The sequence below is a fragment of the Gossypium hirsutum genome, chromosome A05 (assembly GCF_007990345.1).
Source record: "Gossypium hirsutum isolate 1008001.06 chromosome A05, Gossypium_hirsutum_v2.1, whole genome shotgun sequence".
Lineage (NCBI taxonomy): Eukaryota > Viridiplantae > Streptophyta > Magnoliopsida > Malvales > Malvaceae > Gossypium > Gossypium hirsutum.
In genome coordinates, this window is record NC_053428.1 from 2,411,215 (window position 1) to 2,436,595 (window position 25,381).

Consider the following 25,381-nt stretch of genomic DNA (forward strand, 5'->3'; position numbering starts at 1 on the left):
TGTTCCTTGAACTTGGTCTCGAATTTTTTTTTCAAAAGCTATTTCCGATTTGAGTGAAAAATCATGGGAAATTAGGTTGGCTTAAGTCTTGTTCCAAGCGCTTGTCTTTTTTATTTGGTTTCTGGTAACAAGTTAATAAAACAACAGTGTACTCACCACCATGATTTCACAAATAAAATTATGAATCGTTGAAGCCAAAGTTGGGTTAACTTTACCTACAATGAAAAGTGAATAACGATTGGCATATTTTGATCAAAATTATTTAGATTATTAATTGATAATAGTTTATTGTTAGACGTTCATCAGTGAAGATTTTATAATAAAAAAAATCAAGCTAAGTAAAGATTGAATTTAGATTTTTCACATGAGCTTAATGAAAAAAAAATTTTGTATTGCATTTTCGATTGAAATTTTTTTTAAATGATTATTTTAAAAGAATTGGTGATTATAATTGATTGTATTTTAATAAACCTTTTTAACTCTTATACATTAGACGTGTTGTTTAGGTTAAAAGTATGAATTAGAGCATTTTATTTGTTAGTGCAAAAATCCACAAACGAAGTTTAGAATGATTTAGCACTAAAATTAGTCGATGCATCTTGTATAAAATAGAGACGGTGCCCTGCCCAGTACAGCTCAGGATATGGGCCCATCCCAAATGAGCCTAGCGTCTCCCAACCCAGGATTTCGATTTGGACTGAATATGAGTTTCAGTTTTCCCTTTTTTTTTTCTTTTTTTTTTTTGCAAATAGAACAATGAATTACTAGAGTAGATCATATACAAGTTATCAAAAGTGCAATCTTCCTTCAATACCTCTTTAATCTCTAAGGGGGTTCCTCAAACATTTGCAAAGTTTCATCCTTCATCAAAGTCATTTTTGTCAACACATCTGCTACTCAATTAGACTCTCTTGGAATATAATTCTAGGACCACTTTCCTTCAAATGCTAGAATTTATTGAATCCTCGTTATTCGAGAGCTTTTTGGACCATCAAACTTACTTTCGTAAATAGAAATAACATTTTTAAAGCTATCAGACTGAATAATGAGCTCAACATAACCTTGTTTCTTTGATATAAAGCACTGCCCCCCTCCCTCCGGCATTATTAATCCAAAATAGAAAATATCTCATGTTCCTGCTCATATATTCACCAGTCTAAAACATATTCTTCCATGATAAGATATGTTTAAACATTCAAAACATCAATAATTAATTGGCTTTTGTTAAGGGTCGAAATCAAGAAATTTGTTAGGAGTCGAAATGAAATTGTAATTTTTATAATACAAAAAATTATAATTCTATCATTTTAATAGTTTATATATTTATAATTTTTAAAATATTAAATTAAATTTTTATATTTATAGAAGTATCAAAATATAATTTTACTTTTACAAATTTAAAATTTTCAAAACTTTAAAAAGTGTAAATAAATTTTGTTCATTTTAAGGGGCGTTCCCAGATTCTCCTCTGCTTTTGTTCATGGTCTTATTATTCATAGTTATCTCCATTACCCTAGATGCGGGTCGGTAATGGTTACCGTTTAGATTACGTAAGAACCCCCAAAACCCAACTGCCCAAAGGCTAAGACCCAAAACGAATAAGCCTTAAAATACAAGGCGTAGAAGCGTCACCCTCCTTCGATGGCTTCCTAACATTGTAGCAAAACGACAGGCAGATACCGACCCACAACGCCACGTTTCGGCCAAAAGTGCAGCAGATTACGTTTCTTTAACGTGTGGTCATCACATTCCTCCACCTAAGGTAAGGTCCGCTTCAATTCTCTCTCCGATTTTTTTTAAATTATTTATAACGTGTATAAATAACTAAAAAGATTTGATGTAAATAATAGAATAATTTGGATAATTAGGAGAGAAATAAAAGATATTTTCTATTTCTTCGTTTCCAGTAAAGTTGGGGAACTGAAAACATACAGTTTATTTAGTTCGAATCTCTTACATAAATGGCGGCAGTGACAAAGCTTCACTTGTGTACTTTCCAGAAAGACCAACACTTTTGTTTCAAGGAACAGAAACGGAGCTGGTTTAAAGTTAAACGTGGTTGTTTTGTAGGGTTACCCGTTCTAACTAGAAACCGTCGTGGGGCGTACGTTCAAAAGTGTCGGTCGTTTAGGGGAGGAGATGGAGGGGAAGTGGAAGATAAAGAGATGGAAAGTGAAAGAAAGCTCGGGATTTGGACGGAAAAAGGAGATGGGTTTTGGAAATCTTTGAAATCAGCTGTTTTTGGGGTTAGTAAATTTGGTTCTCAATCTCAAGATGAATACGAAAAAGCTGTGGCTAAAGTTGAAGAAGTTTTCTCCTTGGTGAGTTTAATGGATTGAATTTCTCTTTGTTCTTTATAATTCATGTTCTTTATTATGCTCCATAATTAGTAGTTTATGCATGTTTAAATTATATGAGCTATCTTTGAACCAGATTGCTATGCAAATAGGAAGATATATTGTGACCATGATGAGCACTGGAGTGATTCTCTTGACAGGTTTTCAGCTGTCAGGTTAGCCAATTTACTTGTAGATGTTTGAATTGATTTTAATGATCCATCTCTAAAACTACGATTTTTATAGGTGGAGATAGTCAGATGAATACATTGATTTGGTATAGCTGGGTTGGGGGGATTATCATTGGAACCATGATTGGAGCTAATATGGTTCTAGATGAACATTGTCGAGCTGGTCCAAGAAATGTTGTTATAACTGGAAGGTACAATATATAATCTGCAATCGGTGTTCGGTTTTAGACAGATATATGTTGCTAATGGATCTATGATACAGAGAACTTACCCTTTTTGTTGGGTTGTGTTTTTGACTGGCCTGGTTTATAGCACAAGGGGTTTGGGAAAAGCGCTTGCTCGGGAATACCTTCTTTCAGGAGATCGTGTTGTTGTTGCTTCTCGCAGGTGGAGTACGAAATCTAAATTAACCATTGTTTATGATGCTTTATATTCCATTTTTTTTATATGACTGTAGTTCTCACATCGACCTTTTCTTATTGGATCCTGTCGAGACAGTCCCGAATCTGTTGATATGACTGTCAAAGAACTCGAGGAAAACCTGAAGGAAGGTATGACTGCTGGTGGCTTATCTAGCAAGAATCTGGAACGAGCAAAAGTGGTTGGCATAGCATGTGATGTTTGTGAAGCCAATGATGTCGAAAAATTGGCCAACTTTGCCGTCAGTGAACTTGGTTCTATCGACATTTGGGTGAGTTATATGCTTGGTGTTTGTATATTTTTCCCTCCTCCTGTCACTCTCTTGCATGGAGATGCACTGTAGTGTCATATTAGCTTGTTGATGCTTTCAGGGGAATGATGTTAGGTAAAATTTTCAGTGAAGTTGAACGACCTTATGTTTATTATGAATTGACTCTTAGCCTTAAGAAATGTGATAAAATCATGCATGGTGATATTATTGAAGTTAATTCTTGGACCTGCAAGCAAAGAGGTCCTCGCAAATGGTCATTTCCTATTGATTATGATGATACTGTCTACTCGTGTGCTTAATGTGTTACTCTGATTTGGTTTTCTCCTACAGATAAATAATGCTGGCACTAACAAAGGTTTTAGACCATTACTACAGTTCAGTGATGAAGATATTAAGCAGGTATTTAATTTTTTTTATAGATATGTTACTCGAGCATTTCCATGTTTTACCATTTCAATAATGCAAGCCTCTTAGAATACTGGATTATACCAGGTCCTTACATTTATCATCGTCTTGGTTGCCTCTGCCTGTAACTAGCGTCTGTAACAAAGCTAAGAGCCAATAGCCAACTAGTAATTGAATTTCTCTCGGTGTAATTCATTGATGAAACACGATATAATTCAGATGCATTAACTCCGATAGCTATTGGTTGCAATGGTTTTTAGTATATGATTAACAAGATGACAGTACCTTGTCCCTGACTTGCTGATTATGTGGTAGATTGTCTCAACAAATCTTGTTGGTTCTATTCTCTGCACTCGGGAAGCCATGCGCATCATGAAAAACCAGCCAAAGGGAGGGCATATATTTAACATGGATGGTGCAGGCTCTGGGGGATCTAGCACTCCTTTGACTGCTGTGTAAGTTTTCATTACCTTACACTGTAGTTAGTTCTTTTGCTTGTGGTGGGCTGCTACTTATCAACAACGGATCTCAAATTTTCGTAATGTTTTGAAGTTTTCAGTAGTTAATATTGATGATTACTCTTTTTACAGATACGGATCAACAAAGTGTGGCCTCAGACAGCTTCATGCTTCACTTTTGAAGGAGTGCAAACGTTCTAAAGTAGGAGTACATACTGCATCTCCGGGCATGGTCCTTACAGATCTTCTCTTAAGGTATGTTGGATAATCCTGACTTTTGTAAAGCAGTCGCTTTCATGCGTGTTGGCTTGCTCACAAATTTTGAATGTTAAAATTGAGCATTTGGCTATGTAAAACTTGAATGACACGGCGAATAAATTTGTTATCGTTGTTGAATATTTGTTTTGCACTTTTGGCAGTGGGTCAACCTTGAAAAATAAACAAATGTTTAATCTCATTTGTGAGCTTCCGGAGACTGTTGCTCGAAGTCTAGTTCCCCGAATGCGGGTTGTGAAGGGAGCAGGAAAGGCCATCAACTACTTGACCCCACCTCGGATACTATTGGCTTTAATCACTGCCTGGTTGCGACAAGGTCGCTGGTTCGATGAACAGGTAATCTTCGATTCTCTGGGGAAAACATTTGTTACATAGTTGCGATTGTTATAACTGAGAATCCGAACTTTAGAGATGCCACCTTACATCTAAAGCCTGCTTTCGTTAATGATATGAGAATATGTTTATGCAGGGAAGGGCATTATATGCAGCAGAGGCAGACCGAATCCGAAACTGGGCTGAAAACCGCACTCGATTCTCATTTACGGATGCAATGGAAATGTACACAGAAAATACCTGGGTATCTGTGTTCTCACTTTCAGTTGTTTGTGCCTTCATTATCCTTTCTAGCACGAGCAGTACGTTGCCCGGCACCTGAGACCAACTTCACAGAACATCAAAGCCATCAAAGACTACATTATAAGCATTCCTCTCAGTCAAGGGGGCAAGTATGATTGAAGTTACATATGATAAGATTCTAAAGACTAAACCAGCCATTTTATGGTCGTCTTTTCATCATTGGAAATATCAGTCATCAAAGAAGTAAGCCTACATATTTCTATTTGCATGTATATACAAGAACTGGCTGAGACAAGATCTTATACTTCTGAAAATAGCAACATAGACAGACATTTAAGATTTTCATTGAAGCATTCTTTATTCCTAGACTTGTAACATGTATTCATGTAATGACCGATACTGTAATGAAATTTGGGTCCTTCCAAAAATGTCGATGATCCCGACCACGACCATTTTTTCTCGATGATGCTTGGAAATGCTAACATAACAACCTACGCGGTAACATTCTTCCTATTAGCTGTATCAATACCCATTTACGCAAACCATTTGGAAGACAACTGTGGCTGAAATGCAGTCATATATAGCCGAAGGAATCATCTGAGTTTAATTAAAATCCGTGTCGAACATTTTCATTATTTCCATTTTTAAATGTTATAGGCTTGGTATAACATTCCAGAATATTATAGTCCAATTAAACTTGATTAGCTAAAATTACCTGGTGGTGATGCCAACAGGTAACGGTTGCAATTTGTAACGGACGGGAATCCATAAAGATTTGCTTTAGCATAAAGACATTAGTAAGAGAAACGAATGTCATGCCACTAATTATGAAAAGAAAAAGAATAACCTCCCAATTTTACCCTTCTCTAACCCCTTTAAGAGGTTACAAATACCACCCGTGTTCTTTTCCATCACAAATTTGGAGGATGAAGCGTATTCACAGACCTCAATAATTGACCCTTCAAACTACGAATAAAAAGAGATGATAATTTTTTCAAAACTTAACTTTATAGAATATATCAGCATCATGCTTAATTGCCGTCACGCCGGGCACGACCTTCAATTAGAAGAAAAATATAATGAGTCAATAATCAATTGGGATTTTGTATTTTAGGGTCTGGCAATTGAAGAGTCTTTTGAGTATATAGTGTTTATTTTTTTTCCCTTTGTGATTTGTTCTCCACTATCGTTGAACTAATATAACAGGGCTGGCACTCAGCAGGCATTCTAGATTTAAAAAAGATTGATATAGTCAAGTCAAACATTCGTCGAGTCCCTACAATTAAGCTCAAGCCTTGCAGCTTCTCCTTACCTCGCATGCGCCGTTGAACACTGAATACATCCCCCCCCATCGCCACACCTACTAATTTGCCGGCAGCTTTTGCAATCTGAAAAGTCCTCTATTATAGGAAAAACGATTAAATTAAATGTTAAATAGTATAGAGGCTAAATTAATCTATTTAACAATAAAAAAAAGTTAATTTTATTGGACCGAGACATCCCAATATTAGGTGTAAAAACTGTAGTGGGAAAAAAAGGAAGCGGAGGAAATAATATATTTGGTAAGTAATGCTGAAAGTCTGGAATCCGAAAAGGGCAAATTAGATTACGAAAATTATTTGATTAATTATTATGATTATTAGGAAACATGTCCCCATCCCGAAATGTTGAAATTAATTAAATTAGCTGTTGGTTTCCAGCTGGTTTTGCCTTTTACTTGGAGTCACAACTATCACTTCAAATACGTTTCAAATGTGAACTCAAACAAATATAGTAGTAATGGTAGTAGATTTATATACTTAACTCTTGACTTACTCTTCATAATTTTATCTATCAATCTTCAAAATGATATTGCAATTTTCTAATCAAATTTAATAATAATATTCGTCTTACCCTTTTTTGTCCTTTCTTATTTAACTATTATGGTATAATAATATTTCATTACGTCTAAGTATAATATCTCTTCTTTCTTTTTTTTTCTGGCTAAAAAAATGTCAAACATCTCATTTACTTTTTCATAAAGAAAACGCAATCGATTTATGGTAAAATTTTATATGATTTATGTATTATGAGTTAAATTATATTTTACTCTTTTACAAAAAATAAGTAAAATTAATCTTTATTCATTAAATCGGTTAAAAATTTTATTTATTTTTTCTATTAAAAACTAACATGACTAATAGAATAACCAAAAAGTTACACATCGTGTGCCATGTATACCTTATTCTAATGTATGAATATCAACTTTTATTAGTAGAAATTGATGGAATTTTTAACAGAGTGACTAGTTTTTTCCTTTGAACTAATGTATAGAGATTAATTTATCCATTTTTAAAATAAAAAATACTAGATGTAATCCGACTCTTAGCATAATAATCTTCCTTATATTTTTACCTACTTCTCTAATAACAATATAAGTATGAAAAAAGAAAACAATATTTGGACAAAAAATAATGAAATAACTTGCTGCCAGTGATGTTTCATGCATGCAATACATATCGAATCACATCATCATCACCACTTAGCTCTCATTGATGTTTAGAGATGTAGAATTTCGAATGCAACGTACTCCCACATTTTATAGATGCTCCGTACATATCTTACGATGAGATTCAAAAAATCAGTAAAAAGAAATTTATCACATTTTAATGATCTTTTTTCTATTCTTTTAAAGTTTTTTTTAACTTAACTATAACCTAAAAATTTGATACTATTAAATAATAAAAAACAAATGAAATTTACTATTAACGGGCATGTTGAGGATTAAATACAAATTTTTTTATTTTGTATCACACAATCACTCAATTTACTTTAAAAAAATTTAACACGTTTATTATTTACTATGAATTTTAATTTTAAGTACAGTATTTATAATCAATTCACAAAAATAAAATTATGGTACATTTGATGTACTGACAAAGTCTACAATCTATTAATGAACTGAACCGTTATCTCGGTTTTAAAATGAAAATAAATAACCTTGAAATTTTTTTATTGTGACGACATGATATAAATTCTCGAATCATGTGTGGATGTAAGTTCTATTAATATATAATAAAGTAAATATGTAAAGGTTACGATGTTAGTTGCATGCAATGGTTCTGCCAATTGGTTGCTTTAGAATCCATCTCTAAAACGTTGCGTTGCACCCTTTGTCCTTTCTTCTTTGGAACCATCAACGCTGCCAAATTTGGTTGATAAATTTAAGTTGATCTTAATAATTGTATTTTTTTCATTTTGGTTCCTTCCTGTTGAAGTTAGTAAAAATAAAAAATAGGACAAAAATAACAGTTGAACCGATTTAATAAAAGAAAATTGTTTTTAACTTTTTTTAGATGAAATTTTAATTATTTATTTAATTATTATTGATTTAGTAGTTGAACTGAACGAACTAGTTGAATCGAGAATTGATAATTTGACATATTCGACCATCAAATTGGTTATTAAAAAACCAAATGTAATACTTTGCGAATATACCACATTATTACTTAAAAATTTATATAAAATTTTAATTTTCAAAGAGTGCCTCGTTATCAAACTTTTATATTTTTAAAATTGAATAATGAAATTACAAAGTGAGAAACATATAAAAATACCAAAATCAAGTTAAGAATAAAAAAAATTATATTACCTTATTTAAAAATATTTACTGCCAGGCAAAACTTGGGTTATTCAATTTAGTTGTTAACCTACCAGTTTTTCACGTCAATTAAACTTTGAATGGTGGTCCTCTATACAATAATTATTTATATAAATATTATTTCAATTTTTAAGTCACGATGCGAAATTTCAGATATAGACCATATTTGCACTCTCTTCCATTGGTGTGAGATGAATTTTAAAATGATAAAAAGCTAATAAATCATTGGAATACTACGTTCGTTTCGTTCAAAAGAGAAATCATTTGAATACACCCAATTAGACCAATTCGAGTCTTTTTTTTTTTTTTTTTGCAAAAAGAAAATGTTTTTGAGTTTTCCTTCAAACTGAAATTTAGTGAAGGCGGATTCGGATTTATTGTAAACTATTCATACAAAAGCCCTACCAACTAAATTGAACGTTGAATTAATAACTTCACACACACACACACAAAAAAAACACCCTTATGGAAGAATCAGTAAAAATAAGGTCCGATCAACGAAAAATCTGAAACGGTGCGTAAAAAAAATCATACTTATAAACTTCCAAAAATAAAAAAGAAATGGGAAAATTACACTGCCAGAAACCCAATTATCAGTAAAAAAAATTTTTATTGCTTAACTATGGAAAGTTATAAAATAGTTACTAATTATTTGATTTCTTTCTTTTCTAGTTACCTACTATTAAATTTAACTCTCAATATTTACATATTATGTTAATTAAATCTTATTTTTTACCATTTCAGGCCTTATTGGTTATACATTACAATTTTATCCTATTTTTCACATGAAAAATATAATTTAATACATAATATGTAAATTAGAAATAAAATGATTTTTTAAAGTTTTGTTTATTATTAGGCTTGACAATCCTCAACTGCATTGATTTCATTATAATTCAAATGACTAAAAAATTGATATCTCTCGATGATAATTAAATTTTTTTGTTAGTTTGAGTTAATCACCTTTGATAAAATAAATCAAAAATAAAAAAAATTAAGCTGCTAGACTTACAATTGGATTGAATTCACGAAGTGAGTATTTTTTGTTTTCAAACAATTGAATTGACTACTTTTCAAAATTTGGGTCATTTTTTTCTTATTCTTGTTACTGTTTATTTTTCCATTGAATCAAATGTAGGGACAATGTCGGAAATGGATTACAAAAAAAAGTAAAATTGTAAAAAAAGTCAAATTACACAATCCGTAAATATTGAGAGTTTAATTTTTTTTGGTGTTAAGAGTTAAATATATTTTGTGTTGGTCGTTTAACGGTCAGTGATAAAAAAAATTGAATAGATAGATGACTATTTTGTAATTTGTTATAATTAAATGACTAAAAAAGAAATTAAATAATAGTTGAATGGCTAAGCGTGAAGTTTACCCAAAAGAAATCTAAATTAAGGAGTATTGAAAGGAAGATAAACCGCGGGTCAGTCGCGAAAAACTTAAAGGGGGGACCCACTAAACAGCTCTTTGTCCTAAACTGGACAGCGTAGCATTGCGAAGAGAAAAAGCACGAGTATTTTGGTTTTCATTTTATATTGTAAAAGGTTCCCAATCCAATTCCAAGCCCAGCGAGAACGGCAGGGCGGGGGCGGGGCCACCTGCATGTGCTAAACAACTACTGCTACTTCTTATTCTACTGCGTTCAAACTTTGTAACCTTACTACACCAAATCGTTTTCTTCAATTCTCACCACCTCAATTAATTTCCTTTTTTTTTTCTTTTTCTTTTGATCCGTTTCTCTCTTAAATCCTTGCTTAAACATTCACTCTTTTTCTTTAACCAAAAACCCAATAAAGTTTTTATTTTTATTTGTCCTTGTTTTAGAGAGAACAATGTCATCGGCACCGCCAGGGGCTACTCCAGCCCCAACATCACCACCGCCAGCAACCAATACTACATCCCCGCCTCCACCAGCTGCCTCGACTCCGCCGCCTACTACTACTCCTTCCCCACCACCCGTTACCCCATCAGCTCCTCCTCCTTCTACCACTCCATCCCCTCCTCCTCCTTCCACCTCATCACCTCCGCCTTCATCCTCTGCCTCTCCACCTCCTCCGGCCACTGAATCTCCACCCCCATCATCCTCAAATCCTTCCCCTCCGCCGCCTTCCTCATCAACACCATCTCCGCCGCCGCCACCGAGGAGTCCCGGTACTGCATCTCCACCACCGCCTCCGAGGAATTCCGGGACTCCATCTCCTCCTCCGCCTCCTTCTGATTCCAGTAATGAGACGCCGACGGGGCTCATAGTGGGGGTAGCAATAGGGGGAGTGGCGATATTGTTGGTTTTGGGTTTGTTGTTTTTATGTTGTAAGAAGAAGAGAAGAAGAAGAGATGAGGAAAGTTACTACATGCCTCCTCCGCCTCCTGGACCCAAAGGTCAGATCTTTTTCCCGTATTTTGAATAACAATGCTAATTTAGTGTTGGGGTATTCTTTTTATTGAATCTGTTACTGTTTTTAAACAAGAAAATTGGGTTTGTTTACTTCCTTTTGGTTGTGCATTAGAAGGATGGAAATTTAAAATCTTTTTGCATGATTTTACTTGTAAAAAGCACCGTTTTGTGGCTTTCAATACAGAGAACTTTGTATTTGGCTTTCGTATGATCAATTCTTTGACTAATTGAACTTTTTCGATTTCTTACTTGAATTCCAGATGATCCGTATGGTGGCCAGCAGTACCGGTGGCAACAAAATCCTCCTCCGCGTGTGGAGCAATTTGGTGCTGTGGCTCCAAAGCCGTCTCCTCCACCAGTTACAGCATGGCGACCTCCATCTCCAGGACAATCTTCTACACCTCCTCCACCTTTCATTAGCAGCAGTGGAGGTTCTGGCTCTAATTATTCAGGTTCTGAAAACCCGCTTCCGCCTCCGTCACCTGGTATTTCCTTAGGTTTCTCGAAAAGCACTTTTAGCTATGAAGAATTAGCGAGAGCAACGGATGGCTTCTCGGAAGTTAACCTTCTTGGACAAGGTGGTTTTGGGTACGTACACAAAGGAGTTCTCCCTAATGGGAAGGAAGTAGCAGTAAAGCAACTCAAGGCTGGAAGTGGGCAAGGCGAGAGAGAATTTCAGGCTGAAGTTGAGATCATTAGCCGCGTCCATCACAAACATCTCGTCTCATTGGTCGGATACTGTATTTCTGGGACAATAAGAATGCTTGTTTATGAGTTTGTTCCAAACAACACCTTGGAGTTTCACTTGCATGGTAAGTTTGTCATTGAACTATAGTTATTGGTATTCAATGTTGTTGATTCATTTGTTTAAGTGATATGATGGAGAATGCCAATTTCAGGGAAGGGGCGACTGACCATGGATTGGCCGACAAGGATGAAAATTGCTTTAGGATCTGCAAAAGGACTGGCATATCTTCATGAAGATTGTGTGTTCTCCGACTCTCACTTATGTGCTCACTATTTAGAGAGAATTTTAATCTTTTACTTTGTGGTAACGATTATTAATGCTTTTCAGGTCATCCTAAGATCATTCACCGTGATATTAAGGCCGCTAATATTCTGTTGGATTTCAAGTTTGAAGCAAAGGTATTGATTTCATTTGAACACTCCCATATCGTAGTTTTGAATGTGAATTTTTGGCTGTAATTTTGTGGCCTCAACATATTGGTATAATGGATGGTAATTTTGTTTTCAGGTTGCTGATTTTGGACTAGCGAAAATTGCTTCCGATGTCAACACGCACGTCTCCACCAGGGTGATGGGTACTTTCGGGTAAGAAGGCATCCTGCATTCTTGTTACTTGGCACGTTGCTTATATGTGATTAAAATTTTTTAGTTGTTTTTCCTCACAATTCGCACTATCTCCAGGTATTTAGCCCCTGAGTATGCTTCAAGTGGAAAGCTCACTGATAAATCAGATGTTTTCTCCTTCGGGGTCATGCTTTTGGAGTTGATTACCGGTCACAGACCGGTTGGCTCTTCTTTTATGGATGACAGTTTGGTGGATTGGGTAAGTTTATTACTTCGGTCCATATGATGGTTTACTTTACATAGATTTAAATTTCTTAGAATATTTAGTTAAAAGTAAATCTGGTTCGGCATTGCAGGCTAGGCCTTTGCTCACAAGAGCTTTGGATGGAAACTTTGATGGTCTGGTTGATCCAAAGTTACAAAAAGAATATAACCACAACGAGATGACTCGCATGGTTGCTTGTGCTGCAGCTTGTGTACGACATTCAGCAAGACGTAGACCGCGGATGAGCCAGGTAGTTCTTTTCAAATTCCAACGCTCATCCGTCTCTGTTACATTCTTTATTTATTAGACTCTGACCCCACAAGTTATAACCGAGCAGATAGTCCGTGCTTTAGAAGGAGATGCATCATTGTCTGATCTTAACGAAGGAATGAGACCCGGCCAGAGCGGTGTCTACAGCTCTTATGGAAGCTCAGACTACGACACCAGCCAATACAATGAAGATATGAAAAAGTTCAGGAAGATGGCATTGGGTACGCAAGAATTCGGCGCTAGTAGCGAGTACAGTGAACCAACCAGTGAATACGGTTTATATCCTTCCGGCTCAAGCAATGAAGGCCAAACCACCCGCGAAATGGAGATGGGAAAGATGAAGAGGAATAGCTATGGATTCAGCGGAAATTCAACCTCTTAACGATAAATCGGCCTTGTTCATTCCCTTTTGTAAAGATCCCATCCCTAGTCCTCCATTTTCATACTATTAAGACTTTGATTCCAAAAACTGGCAAGGGCTTTTTTTTTTCGTGAGATAACACATTCTTTTATTATCCCTCTAATCTTTGAAATTACTGGTTTTTTTTAATTGTTATTATCAATTTGTATTTATTTATTAATCCACATAGTAAATAATGGATACATACATTGAGATTGATTTTTCATTTTATTAGAACATGAGTAGAAATGGGTTAGATTCAGTTGATGGTGTCACGTCGTTGTTCAACTCAAGCGTGTGCTTTTTGAACGTGAGGTGAAGGAAAGCTTAAGACTAAAGATAATCGGTGACGGTGGCCAGCACGTGGGAACATTCTTACATCTTTGAAAAAAATTGAAAAGCTTAGCTGAGGGTGGGGGGCTTTAATTGATTCAGTCACATGCAGAGCTGGCTGCCTTTTTATAAGCATTACAAAACGAGATAACGGTCAACCGCAATACAAAACGTAATCATCGAAAATGACAAAAAATGTGGGAACATTAAACAGCTCATTCTGGGGTGTCGTCCTCTCTCTTCTTTGGGTTCAGACTGCTGGGTGGCTGCGCCTACCTCCAACTAACCTTACCTGTGAAGAAGCTGAGTTGCCAAGACCCAAGAGATATAATAAAATGGTAAAATTCTACTTTTAGTTTTTGTATTTTGTCAATGTCTTGCATTTAGTCCTTGGTATTTTAATTTAATTAATTTTAATCCTTGTGTTTTTTGAATTGGTCAATTTTAGTTTTTACACTTTTCGAATTTTGAAATTTTAGTATAAATGCGGTTAAATTCAACTACTAGTCTTGTACTATGTGTACAATTATACATTTAGTCCATATTCTCCAATTGTATTATTCAAAGTCTCTATACTTTTCAAAATTTGAAATTTCAATCTTGACACAAATGATAAAGATTAATCTATTAACTGGTTTTTTAGTGAATAATATGTAGAAATTACAAGGTGACATGATTTTATACATGATAATATATTTACCACAACAGAACTTAATGAATTTAATAATTATTATTTCATGATGGCCGGAATTTTATAATTTGAAAAGTACAGAGATTAGAAATGACTAATATATGAATTAAATTCATAATTTTTATAAAATATAAAGACTAATAGCAAAATTTAAGTGAATAATTTAGGTTATATATTTTCTGTGAGAGGTATAAGGTGAAGTTGATCCAATTCCAATTCATTGCCAACCTTAAAAAGCTAGCAAGTTGCAGCAGCTTAGAATACTTGGATTTTGGTGACACAGGGAAAACACAGAGAAATTAAAAATGACAATTTAAAGGGCTTATCAACAAAAGTCACTTTATTACTAATTAAAAACCTGGCTGTTGGTGTTTATATCTTTTAGTTGTTACAACCGTTTGATTGGCATTACCAGAGGTGCACCCATGTGCCATTCAAGTTTGAATTTGATTTGCTTTGATCCGTATAACTTGTATTTTATTATTAATTAGTAATTTAAGCTGGAATTAACCATAAAACTTATATGAATCAGGCCCATCTGTCTAATCCTTTGATAAATTTAATAAAAAGTAAATAAAATTGAATGTTATTTTTTTTAAAATTAAAATTAAATTGACACTATATAATCATTGTTATAGTTATTTTAAAATTGATCAAATTATCTTTCTGATAATAATTTAATGACCAATGGTAAAATAAAAAAAATCAAATAGAATGACCAGTTTGTAACTACAGTAGTTGGATGACCAAAAAAGCGTTTTACTAATAAGTGGGTAACTATTTTTGTAATTTACTCAGTTTTTGCAAAGGTAAAAGAAAACAAAATAAAAAAATAAAATTAATATATTTTTTTAAACTTGTTTTTAATTAATAAAATTTCGGGAATAAAAAGGGGTTATCTTGTTAAAGTCTGAAAACTTCACTCCTAAAACTGGAGATTAATAATATGAAGACCAATTAGCACTATATAGAAGCTTGGTTTTCCTACTTGCTAACCAATATTATTGCTACTGATCTACATACATGAATTCAAAATTAACTCTTGTTCTGCCGCTGTCAAAACTTTCAAATCTATAACAGTACACCAGTAAAAATTGTAAAGAGTTTCAAAAAAAAAAATTGCTTCAAAAATTCCATCCTCGTTAACACTATAGGTTGGCCAACCGACCAGAGGCAGATCGCCTTTGCCTCCGCCGTTTATGATGAATCCGCCAAATGCTCAAAATAAGTACAAAGCCTGAAGAAACAGTAGGGGACATTGATCAAGGACACTTAAACAAAAATGCTTATATACATATATGACATTCACAAACCTGTAACTGCTACTATTGCTGGTACAACCCAATGACTTGCAACTAGTTCAGGCACATCCAGCTGAAAACATGAGGTATCTTCTTCAGTGTTAAAGTTTAACGAATGAAGAGAACTAACGAGTTAAAACCGAGTTGTCTGCTTCTTACCTCATCTCTGTACAGGAGACCAAAGTACCTGTTTCCCAGAGAATCACCTTTCGTTTTCTTTGTGAACTTGGGACGCCTTGATCTGGAAGAACCGAAAGTGGAATTTAAGCCTCTCCCCAAGTCAATAACATGATGACCTGGCATTATTTTGTTCCTTCCCCTAACATGTAAATTGTATCCTTTAGTTCCCCACACTTCAAATCTAGAATCACTTCGACAGATTAAATCCTTCCCTGTGACAGTAGAATACAGGGTGTAATTTACATCAGTTCTTCGAGATGGTAGGCGGTTGTCATCTTCATACAGCGGCACATCTTGCTTTGCAGACTCTGAGAAAAGCACTGGATCTTTAATGTTTGAACCAGTGAAATCCAATATTTTTCTTAGAAGCCAATAGCAGTTAGTAACCATATGGCTGCTGTCCAGGCAATTCGAGTCTCCATATACAGCTATGCGACCTTCACCAGCATCTAACAGGCCAAGGATAGGGGAGTCTGCCTGCATATGCCAAATAGATGATTAAAAAGATAAAAAATTTCATTGTGCTGAAATAAGGTCCATGAATCCTCCAAAAAGGGAACATCTATGTCTAATCACCTTGTTCATGCCCGAATTCAGTAGCACATTCTGAGTGGCCCCACTTTCTGAGCTATCCAAAAAAGGAAAGCTGTGAATATACCCATCTCTTGGGAACCTCACTATATCTGTTCCAGATGCATATCGACTATGCTCACCATCAATAGAAAAGTCACCATTCAGAATCTTATCCCCAAAAGCAATCCCAAATGGTTCCAAAAGATCATTTAGTGCAGGAATATTTGCACCTCCGGTTACCGGTGTCCACCAGCTCCTTGTGTTGTCATCAAAAAATCTCATTTTAACCATTGTGTCCATATTATACCACTCAGCAAACACAGCCAACCCCAACCCAGTATTAATAACATCATCCCTGAGCTTTTCAATCTCTTCTTGAAAGTACTCATCCTCAAGATCAACCAGCAAAAGTGTCCCATAGTTGCTAGCATCAAAGCATGTAAAAGGAGAACCAAGCGTCTCAACATAATAGCCAGCATCTCGTAACATGTTGAACATAATGTGAAAATTTGTATGCAGGTGATCTCCATGCCAATCAAGAATGTCATTACGCACATCCAATGAGTCTCTTGGAATATATCCAGGAGGATATTTAATACTGTGAAACTGATCCCACAAAATACGTTTTGATCGCGGTGGGGTTGGAACCACATTCAATTTCAACTGAAGCACACAAGTACTAGTTCTAGCAGTTTTCTCCCCTTGGGCAGGAGGACTGTAAACTCTAACAGTTACATTGCCCTCAATCACACCAGAAAAATGTGCACCTTCTTCCTTAATTTGCATGTGCAGTGCTAAGTAACCAGTCCAAGGCCAGATAACTTCTGAATAAGTAAAGTGAATGCGTAGAAGATTCCCTTCCTCAGTTGAAGGATGCCATGTTGGCGGACTCTGAACATATCCAATGACACCCATCCCATTCAGAATAGTAGCATTAAATATCACAGGCATAGCCCCAGAATAGAGTGCTTGACGACAAAAGGGCCAGGTATATGGACAATTTGTGTAATCAAGAATGCTAGGGAAGATGCTTGCGCGAGGTTGATAGCTCTTCAAAATTTCAAATGATTCTAATCTGACAAAATAAGAAATAATCATAGCTGCTTCTACTGAAAATGGAAATGTAAATAGAATAAAAATATCGGACAGACTAATAACTTAAAAAATATGTAGATCTAAAAGAAATAATTCTGAATGTTAAAAGGAGAAGAACTGTTATTGGGTGAACTTACAGATCTACTCTCCCTGCACCCTGCTCATACATGTTAGGACCAACAAGCTTAGCAGCACCCTCAACCAAAGCTTGTTTCATGCTTGCAGGATTTAGAATCTCCTTTCTTTTGTTCTCAGGAATGATACTAACAAGCAGGCATACAACACCAGCAACCACAGGACTTGCCACACTAGTGCCTGATAATTGTTTACAACCAGTACTGATCTTGGATCCCATAATTTCCCGCCCATATGCCACAATATCTGGTTTGACACGACCATAACTGCAAAGACAATCAAACAAGTTTAATATTCATGATCAGGACAATAAAGCTTGCTTAATAAGGGAGTTACACATGGAATATCATAAACTACATGAAATTGAAAATAATTTAAAGCCTTCATACGATCAACACTAAAAAGAAGGGGCTGATAACAAGACCTCAACACCTTTAGAGAAAAAGTGTAGTACAGTAGTTAAATTAATAAGTGACTACTCCAAAATGAAATATATTTTAAGTTTCACTGTCACCATTACACCCCCAACCAAAATAAACTTGCCAGGAGAGGCATCCTAGCCCCTTTTTTTTTCTTAAAATGAAAATGATTATGGCTAGAAGAGTATGTTTTGAACATAGTGAAGAACACTTAATATCGTAGAATAGAGCAATACGCTACCCATGAGGAATCTCCCAAGTACTCATGCCACGTGATGAAAATGAGGCTATGTGATCACTATAATCAATTCCACCAACACCAATAACATCACTTTGGTCTGCTGGGTTGTTTAAAGTGCCATACAATGGCCCATCATTTCCAATGGCTGATACCATAATAATATTATTGGCTGTTATTTCCCAAACCTGGAGAACCATAAAGCAGCAAGCATTAACCAAAAACGTTCAGCTCCATTGTATGTAAGGATAAGCATGCAAAACTGAATGTGGAAGTTTCAACAGCAGAGTGGGTAACTTCACAGGCTAATCCTTCCATATTTGGAAATAAATGTCCAAAGAAAGCTAGCAAACTTCTTCAAAATGCAAAATACTGAAAGAGGAAGTCAACTCATGAATTTGAATGATCATAGCATGGTTCATGGGATTTAAGAGAGGCCAAGAAGCCTGTGGGAAGCAAGTGAATGCATTATGATTGAAGCATTTCCACATGCCACTACAACCAAACTTAGACAATTTTGCAGTTTTGAAACAAAATTATTAATGATGCTTGACAAATAAACACCAATAAACCACAGGCCATGGGAATCATACCTTCTCTACAAATGGGAGATCCAAGTAATCAGGTCCACCTATGCTCAAGTTTAGCACATCCATGTTGATTGCAATAGCATAGTTGAAAGCATCAAGGAACCAAGATGTATATGATACCTGCAATAAGCTGAGAGCAAAATTCTCATAATCCAGCCAAATTTTATAGAATAACAAATGTTAAAGGGAAAGTCCTTAGGTTGATGGATATACTGTATGATATATATCTTCTAATTATAGTAATGAACAGTTCAAAAGAGCTTCCAATTTCTGTAGTGCATGCTAGGAATTTTCAAATGGATCAAATATAAAGGAAATCAACAACAAAAAGGGTGAGATTTGCAAAGGCCTGGTGCAACATCCAATCAAAATACAAAAACAAACAAAATATCCAACACCAACTTGTGTTACCTGTGCATCAGTAAAAACACGGAAAGCATAAATTTCAGTATCTGGTGCAAAGCCAAGACATTCTGCGTCCTCACCAGCAATAACACCAGCCACAAAGGTCCCATGTCCAAGATTATCATTCAAAGTATCCTCATTGGTCCAATTAGTTCGTTCCTGAAAACTTACTCGCAAGAGTGAATATCAGAACTCCCTATTGAAGACCAACAAGTCATTTTCAATAAGAAAATAATTTCACACCAACAAAAGTTCAACTAACTTCATTTTCCCACTACTGATGTACCTTAATGTTTCGGAAGTGAGGATGATCAGCACGTATTCCAGTGTCGAAAATAGCCATTTTGACTTTAGCACCGGTATACCCTTTTCTCCAAAGAGCATCCGCTCCGAACAAGGAAGTAACTTGAGATCTCTGCGAGATCAAAATAAGAAATTCCATAACTTTCCTCCCTCGTTTAAATTCTCATAAATTTGGCTATGGGAAATTTAGTTAATCGAATTAAAATGTTTACCTGCATCAAAAGATGACGACTCCAATTCAGTGAGGAATTACTTAAACCAGAATGGTGGAAATGTTTCTCTTTTTCACTAAACGACATCGAAGTAAAAATTTTCCCTGGTCGTTTTCGCCCATTCTCAAAAGCACCACTAAGGATACCCCTACTATAGCTCAAATCAACGTTGACATCTTTAACAAATCCCAGCCTTTCAATCTCCTCATGACGGATTCTTTACCGAATCCCTGACCGAAAGCAACCCAAAATCCGTGGGGAACTTAGCAGCGGGGTTATTTCTCTGGATCCACTCCCACCCTTCGGATCGGAGGCTGGATTCTAAGTACGAACGGTGTTCGGACGCCGGTTTGTAATCGATGAACCGAACGATGTAGTTGGCACGGGAAGCTTGGGGTTGGGTTCGATCAGAGGTTAGGGTTAGGTTTGGGGATGAACGGAAAGAGAGATGAAATGGAAAGGGAAAGGGAGAAGAAGAATGAAAAGGGATGATTTGAGAGGAAACGAAGATGAGCAGAGAGCATGGTGTGGCGGAATGCATTGGCGGGAAATGCCTCATCAGATAGAGAGAAGAGGAAGAGATAACTCTCTGCCTTCTTCGGTTAAGCTTGAGTGGGAGTTGTTGCATCTTCAGCTTCCGACAACCTCGTCAATTTAAAGCTAACCTCCTATCAACAAGTAATAGTTAATCAGCCATCAGAGTGATTGCCACGTGACCTTTTTTTTTTTCTTCTTTTCTACATTTCAAGAAAGTAGGACAAGGAAATTAAGCAAAAGAAACTAATGAAAGCTTTCGAACCACAGAAAGCACAAAGTCCAATATCTTTTCTGAGCCGAGGGAAGTCTTCGATTTGTTGGCAGAGGGAAACAGAGTGGAGGAGGAGACGGATGTCACTAAAGGCCCGACCTTAAACTTGACCGTATATGTGTCTACTAGTCCGGGCCTAATTTGGGCCGGAGTCAAGCATCGTATTAAAAGGTTTCAAACGGTTCATGCTTTGATTGGTCCCTAAGGCGGTCACATTTGTTTATCCAGTTTTAGTTTTTCTAATACCTTCGAAGGACGGTTCAAGCTGAATAAATATCATGATTATTTTAAACGAAAATATTTAATAGACAAGGGTGATGACAAGTATAAATAGAATATATTAAAATTTTATTGCCTATCGTATAAAAGTATAAATATAAATTATAAATATGTATTTAAAAAAACTTATTATAATTATATAATGTATGACTTAAATTAATAATAATTATATATAAAATATGTACGATATTAAAATTAAAAAATAAATTTAATTTTTATTATTGTGATGTTATTAATTTAAATTGGTGTCGAGTTAATTATTTTAATTTTTAATTTTTTTTCTAATTTTCTTAATTTACCTTAATATTTTAAAGTGTAATTCTGTATACTTTTGTAATTATATGACGTAATCATTGTATATATATATAATTAGGAAAAGTTACTTCGAAAAAATTTGAAATGGCATAATATGAAATTGTGACAAGATCAAAACTCAAAGTCCCACAAACATGTTAAAATAGTTAAAGTAGTTAAGTTTCGAGGATAATATTAAATAAATAAATAGCAAAGTTTAGCTTGACTTGAGTAAGTATAAGGGTAAATTATATTAAAGGTCATTAATTTATTAATAAGTTTATATTTTGATCACTTAACTTTATAAATTTATAAAATGGTTCTTATACTATTTGAAAGTTTTTATTTCAGTGACTTAAATGAAATATTCGAATAGTTTAGTGACAATTTTGTAAGTGATCAAATCGTTTAGTGACTTTAGGTGTAATTTACCCTAATATAACGTACCAAAGAGGACTTGGTTTCACAAGGTCGAACACCGGCAGCGCACGCCGCAGTGCTTCAATCGTTCAGATGGCGCGAGGCCTTGTCCTCTGTTCACAAACCAGAACCATCGCCAAGCTTTCCTTTTTCCTCTCGTATCCCAAATTATGGTTCAAGCCCCACCGCCACCATCGCCCCTGTTATGGACCCCATAATATACCTTCAGCGCGCGTCTTTTGTCATTGCGTTAACTCCCAAACGCTAAACTTAGTAGATATGGCTAAGTACAATGAAGCTTTCTCCAGGCGAATGGCCATGGCTGGAATCAAACACCACAACAGTATTGGTTAGCTTCTTTTTGCTGTTCTCTTGTTGGGTTTCTGTTTGTTTCTCGAGAAAAGATATAAGGAGGCCTTTTACTAAAGACAATTCTATGTCTCATCTTTTTTTAAGATGGAAAAAAGAAGAAGATAATTTGGTCGTGCAAATTAGTAAATCATTGATTTTAGTTCTGGGTTTGTGTTTTTAGCTCTAGGTGTATCCGGGGGACCGGATAGCATGGCTTTGTGTGTTCTAGCTGCTAGTTGGAAAACTGAAGGCCTATATGGAGTTGACAACAGTGGCAAATTCATTGATGGTCTTTTAGCAATAATTGTTGATCATGGGCTACGTTCAGAAAGCAAAGATGAAGCAAGTTTAGTGGGAAATCGGGTTTCAGAAATCGGTATATTTTTAGTTTATCAGTGAAATTTCGAGTTTTTGATTTATATTTGGATGGCTAACATGAGTTTTGTGTAGGAATCAGATGCAAGATTGTCCGCTGTGATTGGTTGAATGGCAAGCCTAAGCAAGGTCACTTGCAAGAATCTGCTCGAGACATGAGGTTGTTTGTTTCTCTTTTGAAGTTTGTTTGAAATGCTTGCTACTCTGCTAATAGTGCTTTCATTTTCGAGCAAGGATGCTTTATAGTTTATAGTTACGGTTGGGCTTGGTAAGGATAACCATTTGGTTAGAGTCTCATTCTCTTTCTATTATTGTGCTCGAATTTCAGGTATAAAATATTTCAAGATGTTTGTATGCAAACCAGATCAGTGTTTTGCTTGTTGCTCATCATGCAGATGACCAGGTTCTTACCAATACTATTTGCTTCACCACTTCCATATGCATGCTTGGAAGATACAAAAACTTGTATTAAGCCTTAGATATATATATATTGTGTGTGTGTGTGTGTGTGTGTTTATTAAAGTATAAAAGCTGCATATTCAATTTATTTACTTATAAGAATCAATTAACTATTTTTTGTGAAGTTCCTCTCTGAATTGATTGAACATGAACGAACAAACAGGACACTAGATGTACTAATTTCGTTCCACATGCAGGCTGAGTTATTCATTCTTAGATCATCTCGTGATAGTGGGGTCCTTGGACTTGCTGGCATGGCATTCACATCTCAAGTGTTTTCCTCTCATACAAATTTTGTAACAATGATTGGAAAATCATAGTGTTCTTCTAGTGCGGCCTCTGCTTGATTTTCAAAGAAGACATGTACAAGGTTAGTGATAAGGAATAGCAATAAAAGTGATCTATCATGCCTTTGCCCAGTTTTCATTATATGCTCTCTTACTAGTATTCTTATGAGCTCTAAGTAAGTCCTTTTTCTAAGTCTTTTCTTTAATAGATATGTCAAGGGAGTAACCGGATTGGGTTGAAGATCCAACAAATCGAAGTCCATTATTTGCTCGGAATAGAATTAGGGCATCATTGGGAAATTTGTTATCAGGTGAGTACCGATAGATGGGACAGTTTGATGTATTATTCATAACAGTCTTTTTGCTTTAACTTTTAACTTGATGTTATATACAATGGTTCTCCTACTGATCTTGCTGCTAAGTTGCCAAAGTTTGAGTTCGTATAAGATCTACATTGTCAACCCTTTGTATTAGTACTTTGCATTCACACTCTTCCTGGAGCAATAATATTTAGACTTCATATTTTGGAATAACGACTCTTTTCCAGGTACCTTTAATTCTGAGCTACAAGCAGTTATTTCTGCTGTCGAGAACACGCATCTATGTTGATCAAATTGTAACAGTTAATGAAGCAGTCATTACCGTAATGGATGTAAGCACCTTGATGTTTGGAAGTTTTGTTGTTACATTAAATTTACTTTGTATAATACAAGCAAATTATTAGATATAATTTTCAGCAAGTTATGCAGTTATCAATTTAAAGACACTTAATCCATCAAAATTGAGGATATATGTCTGTCTAAATTTATTAATTGGTTTACAGTATTAAACCATTACGATATCTCTAATTTTTAGAGGAATTTCATGTTTCAATTAATTCATTTCTGTAACTGTCAGTTGTTTCACAAAGCAGAGCCAATCAGAGGCAGTACTTCAAAATTCTGTGCAATACATACGTACCATCCATGCAAGGTGGAACTTTCACTAAACTTGTAGTTGCGCTTCTCGTGCAATTATTTAGTTTTTCTTTTCTCTTTGCAAGTGCAAATTTCTTGATTGTATTCTTTTCTTCTTTTTTTAAAAAAAATAATTTTTAGATTTCTCTGACTGCTGCTGGTTGCTACATTGTCCGGCTCCTGGATTAAGGGCTTCGAAGCTCTCGTCTGCTGCTCTGTTTATTGTCCTCTGCCTTCAAATGCAGAATCATTTCGCACATTTCTAATGTAGAAGAAAAGCATTGCTTTTCAGATAGCTGGAACAATTATAGCAATGGGAGATCATATTCTAATATAACCTGGTCACCGATTCATCCAAGCGCAGTTTTTGGACTGAGATCTCAGTCAGTACTGATAAGCCCGGAGATTAGATGTTACAGTGAATCACTAAGAAACATTATTCATTGCAAGGAGGAAGTCAGTCATTTTAAGTCTAAAACTGATGAAGTTGCATCTGGGTGTGAGTCAAAGCAGGGAACTGACAATTGCTGCTTTCTGAGTGACACCCTCCCAGGGCAAACATGCTACTTATGAACCGATTCATATCCATGGAAACTAAGCAAGGAAATCAGTAGCAATTGGTTTCGTGGGGAACCTCTTTCTCTTTCATATGAAGGGATTGTCATTGCTGCTGTGTAAATGAGGATGAAATGGTAGCCAAGGTACGTACCATGATTGATGCCGATTGGCTCTATCTAGCGAGTTGACAAAGTGGCCCATTCAATAATTTTGAAGCGACAAGACTTCCATTAACGGTAAGATAACATGCTGGATATTCAAGTTGTCAGCAAAGTAGCTCTTAATCACTGAAATCCATCCCAGTTGCAGCAAGAAAAAGCATCCTTTACTGGTTGATGATCATGGACGGCTACTAAGCATCCCGGTATGTTAAACACTCCTTTGATATGATATCTTATGCATTTCTTTCCGTTTTTAATTCTCTTTTAAGCCTATTGACAATCATTTCATGCAGAACCTTCTCCACTAATTCTTTATTCGTGTCTCAGAGTTGGCTTAAACATGCCTTGCATGAGGCTTCTACTGTATCAACCAAGGTACACTGGAGAGGACACAGTTCTTTCTGTAGTCATGGTAATTTAAGTTTCACCAGGTCTGTAATTTCAATATGCCCGGGTACTTGGAGGAAGCCATTTTTACTCTAAAAGGCTGGAAGAGTTCATATTATAGGATTTGACACTTTACACATACATCTTTGTGTTTTAAGTTAGCATCATTCAATTTTGATTGTAGAAAGTTTTACACATCTAAACCCAGTTGGCATTTTAGGGTTGTTTCATTTATCTTTCAAAAGTACATGAGTATTATTCAGTTGTAACTTGACAAATATATATCGAGTAAGAGAAATTAATGGAAACACAAAAATGGGGGCAGAAATCACAACTGACCTCCCTTTCCTA

The 25,381-nt window shown here is 35.4% G+C and overlaps 4 protein-coding genes across 6 annotated transcripts; 3 read left to right on the forward strand and 1 right to left on the reverse strand.

Moving 5' to 3' along the window:
* The first annotated feature begins 1,759 nt into the window (after positions 1-1,759).
* On the forward strand, positions 1,760-5,361 carry LOC107958763 (probable chlorophyll(ide) b reductase NYC1, chloroplastic). Its single transcript, XM_016894619.2, has 10 exons — positions 1,760-2,321; positions 2,434-2,512; positions 2,583-2,718; positions 2,840-2,914; positions 3,026-3,218; positions 3,549-3,617; positions 3,939-4,078; positions 4,214-4,336; positions 4,501-4,693; positions 4,827-5,361. The coding sequence occupies exons 1-10, from the start codon at positions 1,962-1,964 to the stop codon at positions 5,010-5,012; spliced, it is 1,554 nt and encodes a 517-aa protein (XP_016750108.2). The 5' UTR covers positions 1,760-1,961; the 3' UTR covers positions 5,013-5,361.
* A 4,763-nt stretch (positions 5,362-10,124) lies between these two features.
* LOC107958762 (proline-rich receptor-like protein kinase PERK1) lies at positions 10,125-13,423 on the forward strand. The gene is made up of 8 exons (XM_016894618.2): positions 10,125-10,958; positions 11,235-11,786; positions 11,874-11,960; positions 12,050-12,120; positions 12,230-12,306; positions 12,403-12,544; positions 12,642-12,800; positions 12,888-13,423. The coding sequence occupies exons 1-8, from the start codon at positions 10,412-10,414 to the stop codon at positions 13,200-13,202; spliced, it is 1,950 nt and encodes a 649-aa protein (XP_016750107.2). The 5' UTR covers positions 10,125-10,411; the 3' UTR covers positions 13,203-13,423.
* Positions 13,424-15,223: 1,800 nt separating this feature from the next.
* LOC107958761 (subtilisin-like protease SBT6.1) lies at positions 15,224-20,585 on the reverse strand. 3 transcript variants are annotated; one of them, XM_041112830.1, is made up of 10 exons: positions 19,696-20,585; positions 19,467-19,595; positions 19,187-19,339; positions 18,779-18,895; positions 18,189-18,373; positions 17,531-17,794; positions 16,302-17,373; positions 15,705-16,202; positions 15,558-15,618; positions 15,224-15,481 (listed from the first exon to the last, which is right to left on the reverse strand). In XM_041112830.1, exons 1-10 carry the CDS (start codon positions 19,780-19,782, stop codon positions 15,393-15,395), a joined length of 2,655 nt encoding a protein of 884 aa, XP_040968764.1. In that variant the 5' UTR covers positions 19,783-20,585; the 3' UTR covers positions 15,224-15,392. The 3 variants fall into 3 exon arrangements, with proteins under 3 accessions (XP_040968764.1, XP_016750106.2, XP_040968765.1); XM_016894617.2 differs by having other exon boundaries at positions 19,187-19,346; positions 19,696-19,900; XM_041112831.1 differs by lacking the exons at positions 19,467-19,595; positions 19,696-20,585 and having other exon boundaries at positions 18,779-18,905.
* Positions 20,586-21,530: 945 nt separating this feature from the next.
* LOC121229226 (uncharacterized) lies at positions 21,531-23,051 on the forward strand. The gene is made up of 5 exons (XM_041112834.1): positions 21,531-21,845; positions 22,029-22,223; positions 22,298-22,382; positions 22,551-22,625; positions 22,879-23,051. Exons 1-5 carry the CDS (start codon positions 21,590-21,592, stop codon positions 22,979-22,981), a joined length of 714 nt encoding a protein of 237 aa, XP_040968768.1. The 5' UTR covers positions 21,531-21,589; the 3' UTR covers positions 22,982-23,051.
* The last annotated feature ends 2,330 nt before the right edge of the window (positions 23,052-25,381 follow it).

Excerpts from the sequence above, each read along its gene's own strand:
- LOC107958763 (XM_016894619.2), top strand. The coding sequence starts at position 1,962 with ATGGCGGCAGTGACAAAGCTTCACTTGTGTACTTTCCAGAAAGACCAA. Across the intron at positions 3,219-3,548 it reads TTGGTTCTATCGACATTTGG|ATAAATAATGCTGGCACTAA; the intron begins GTGAGTTATATG and ends TTTCTCCTACAG. Across the intron at positions 3,618-3,938 it reads GTGATGAAGATATTAAGCAG|ATTGTCTCAACAAATCTTGT; the intron begins GTATTTAATTTT and ends ATTATGTGGTAG.
- LOC107958762 (XM_016894618.2), top strand. The coding sequence starts at position 10,412 with ATGTCATCGGCACCGCCAGGGGCTACTCCAGCCCCAACATCACCACCG. Across the intron at positions 11,961-12,049 it reads GGCATATCTTCATGAAGATT|GTCATCCTAAGATCATTCAC; the intron begins GTGTGTTCTCCG and ends AATGCTTTTCAG. Across the intron at positions 12,801-12,887 it reads GTAGACCGCGGATGAGCCAG|ATAGTCCGTGCTTTAGAAGG; the intron begins GTAGTTCTTTTC and ends ATAACCGAGCAG.
- LOC107958761 (XM_041112830.1), bottom strand. The coding sequence starts at position 19,782 with ATGTCGTTTAGTGAAAAAGAGAAACATTTCCACCATTCTGGTTTAAGT. Across the intron at positions 19,596-19,695 it reads GTCGTCATCTTTTGATGCAG|AGATCTCAAGTTACTTCCTT; the intron begins GTAAACATTTTA and ends TTGATCTCGCAG. Across the intron at positions 17,795-18,188 it reads ACTTGGGAGATTCCTCATGG|TTATGGTCGTGTCAAACCAG; the intron begins GTAGCGTATTGC and ends TTGTCTTTGCAG.
- LOC121229226 (XM_041112834.1), top strand. The coding sequence starts at position 21,590 with ATGGCGCGAGGCCTTGTCCTCTGTTCACAAACCAGAACCATCGCCAAG. Across the intron at positions 22,383-22,550 it reads GAATCTGCTCGAGACATGAG|GTATAAAATATTTCAAGATG; the intron begins GTTGTTTGTTTC and ends CTCGAATTTCAG. Across the intron at positions 22,626-22,878 it reads CTCATCATGCAGATGACCAG|GCTGAGTTATTCATTCTTAG; the intron begins GTTCTTACCAAT and ends TTCCACATGCAG.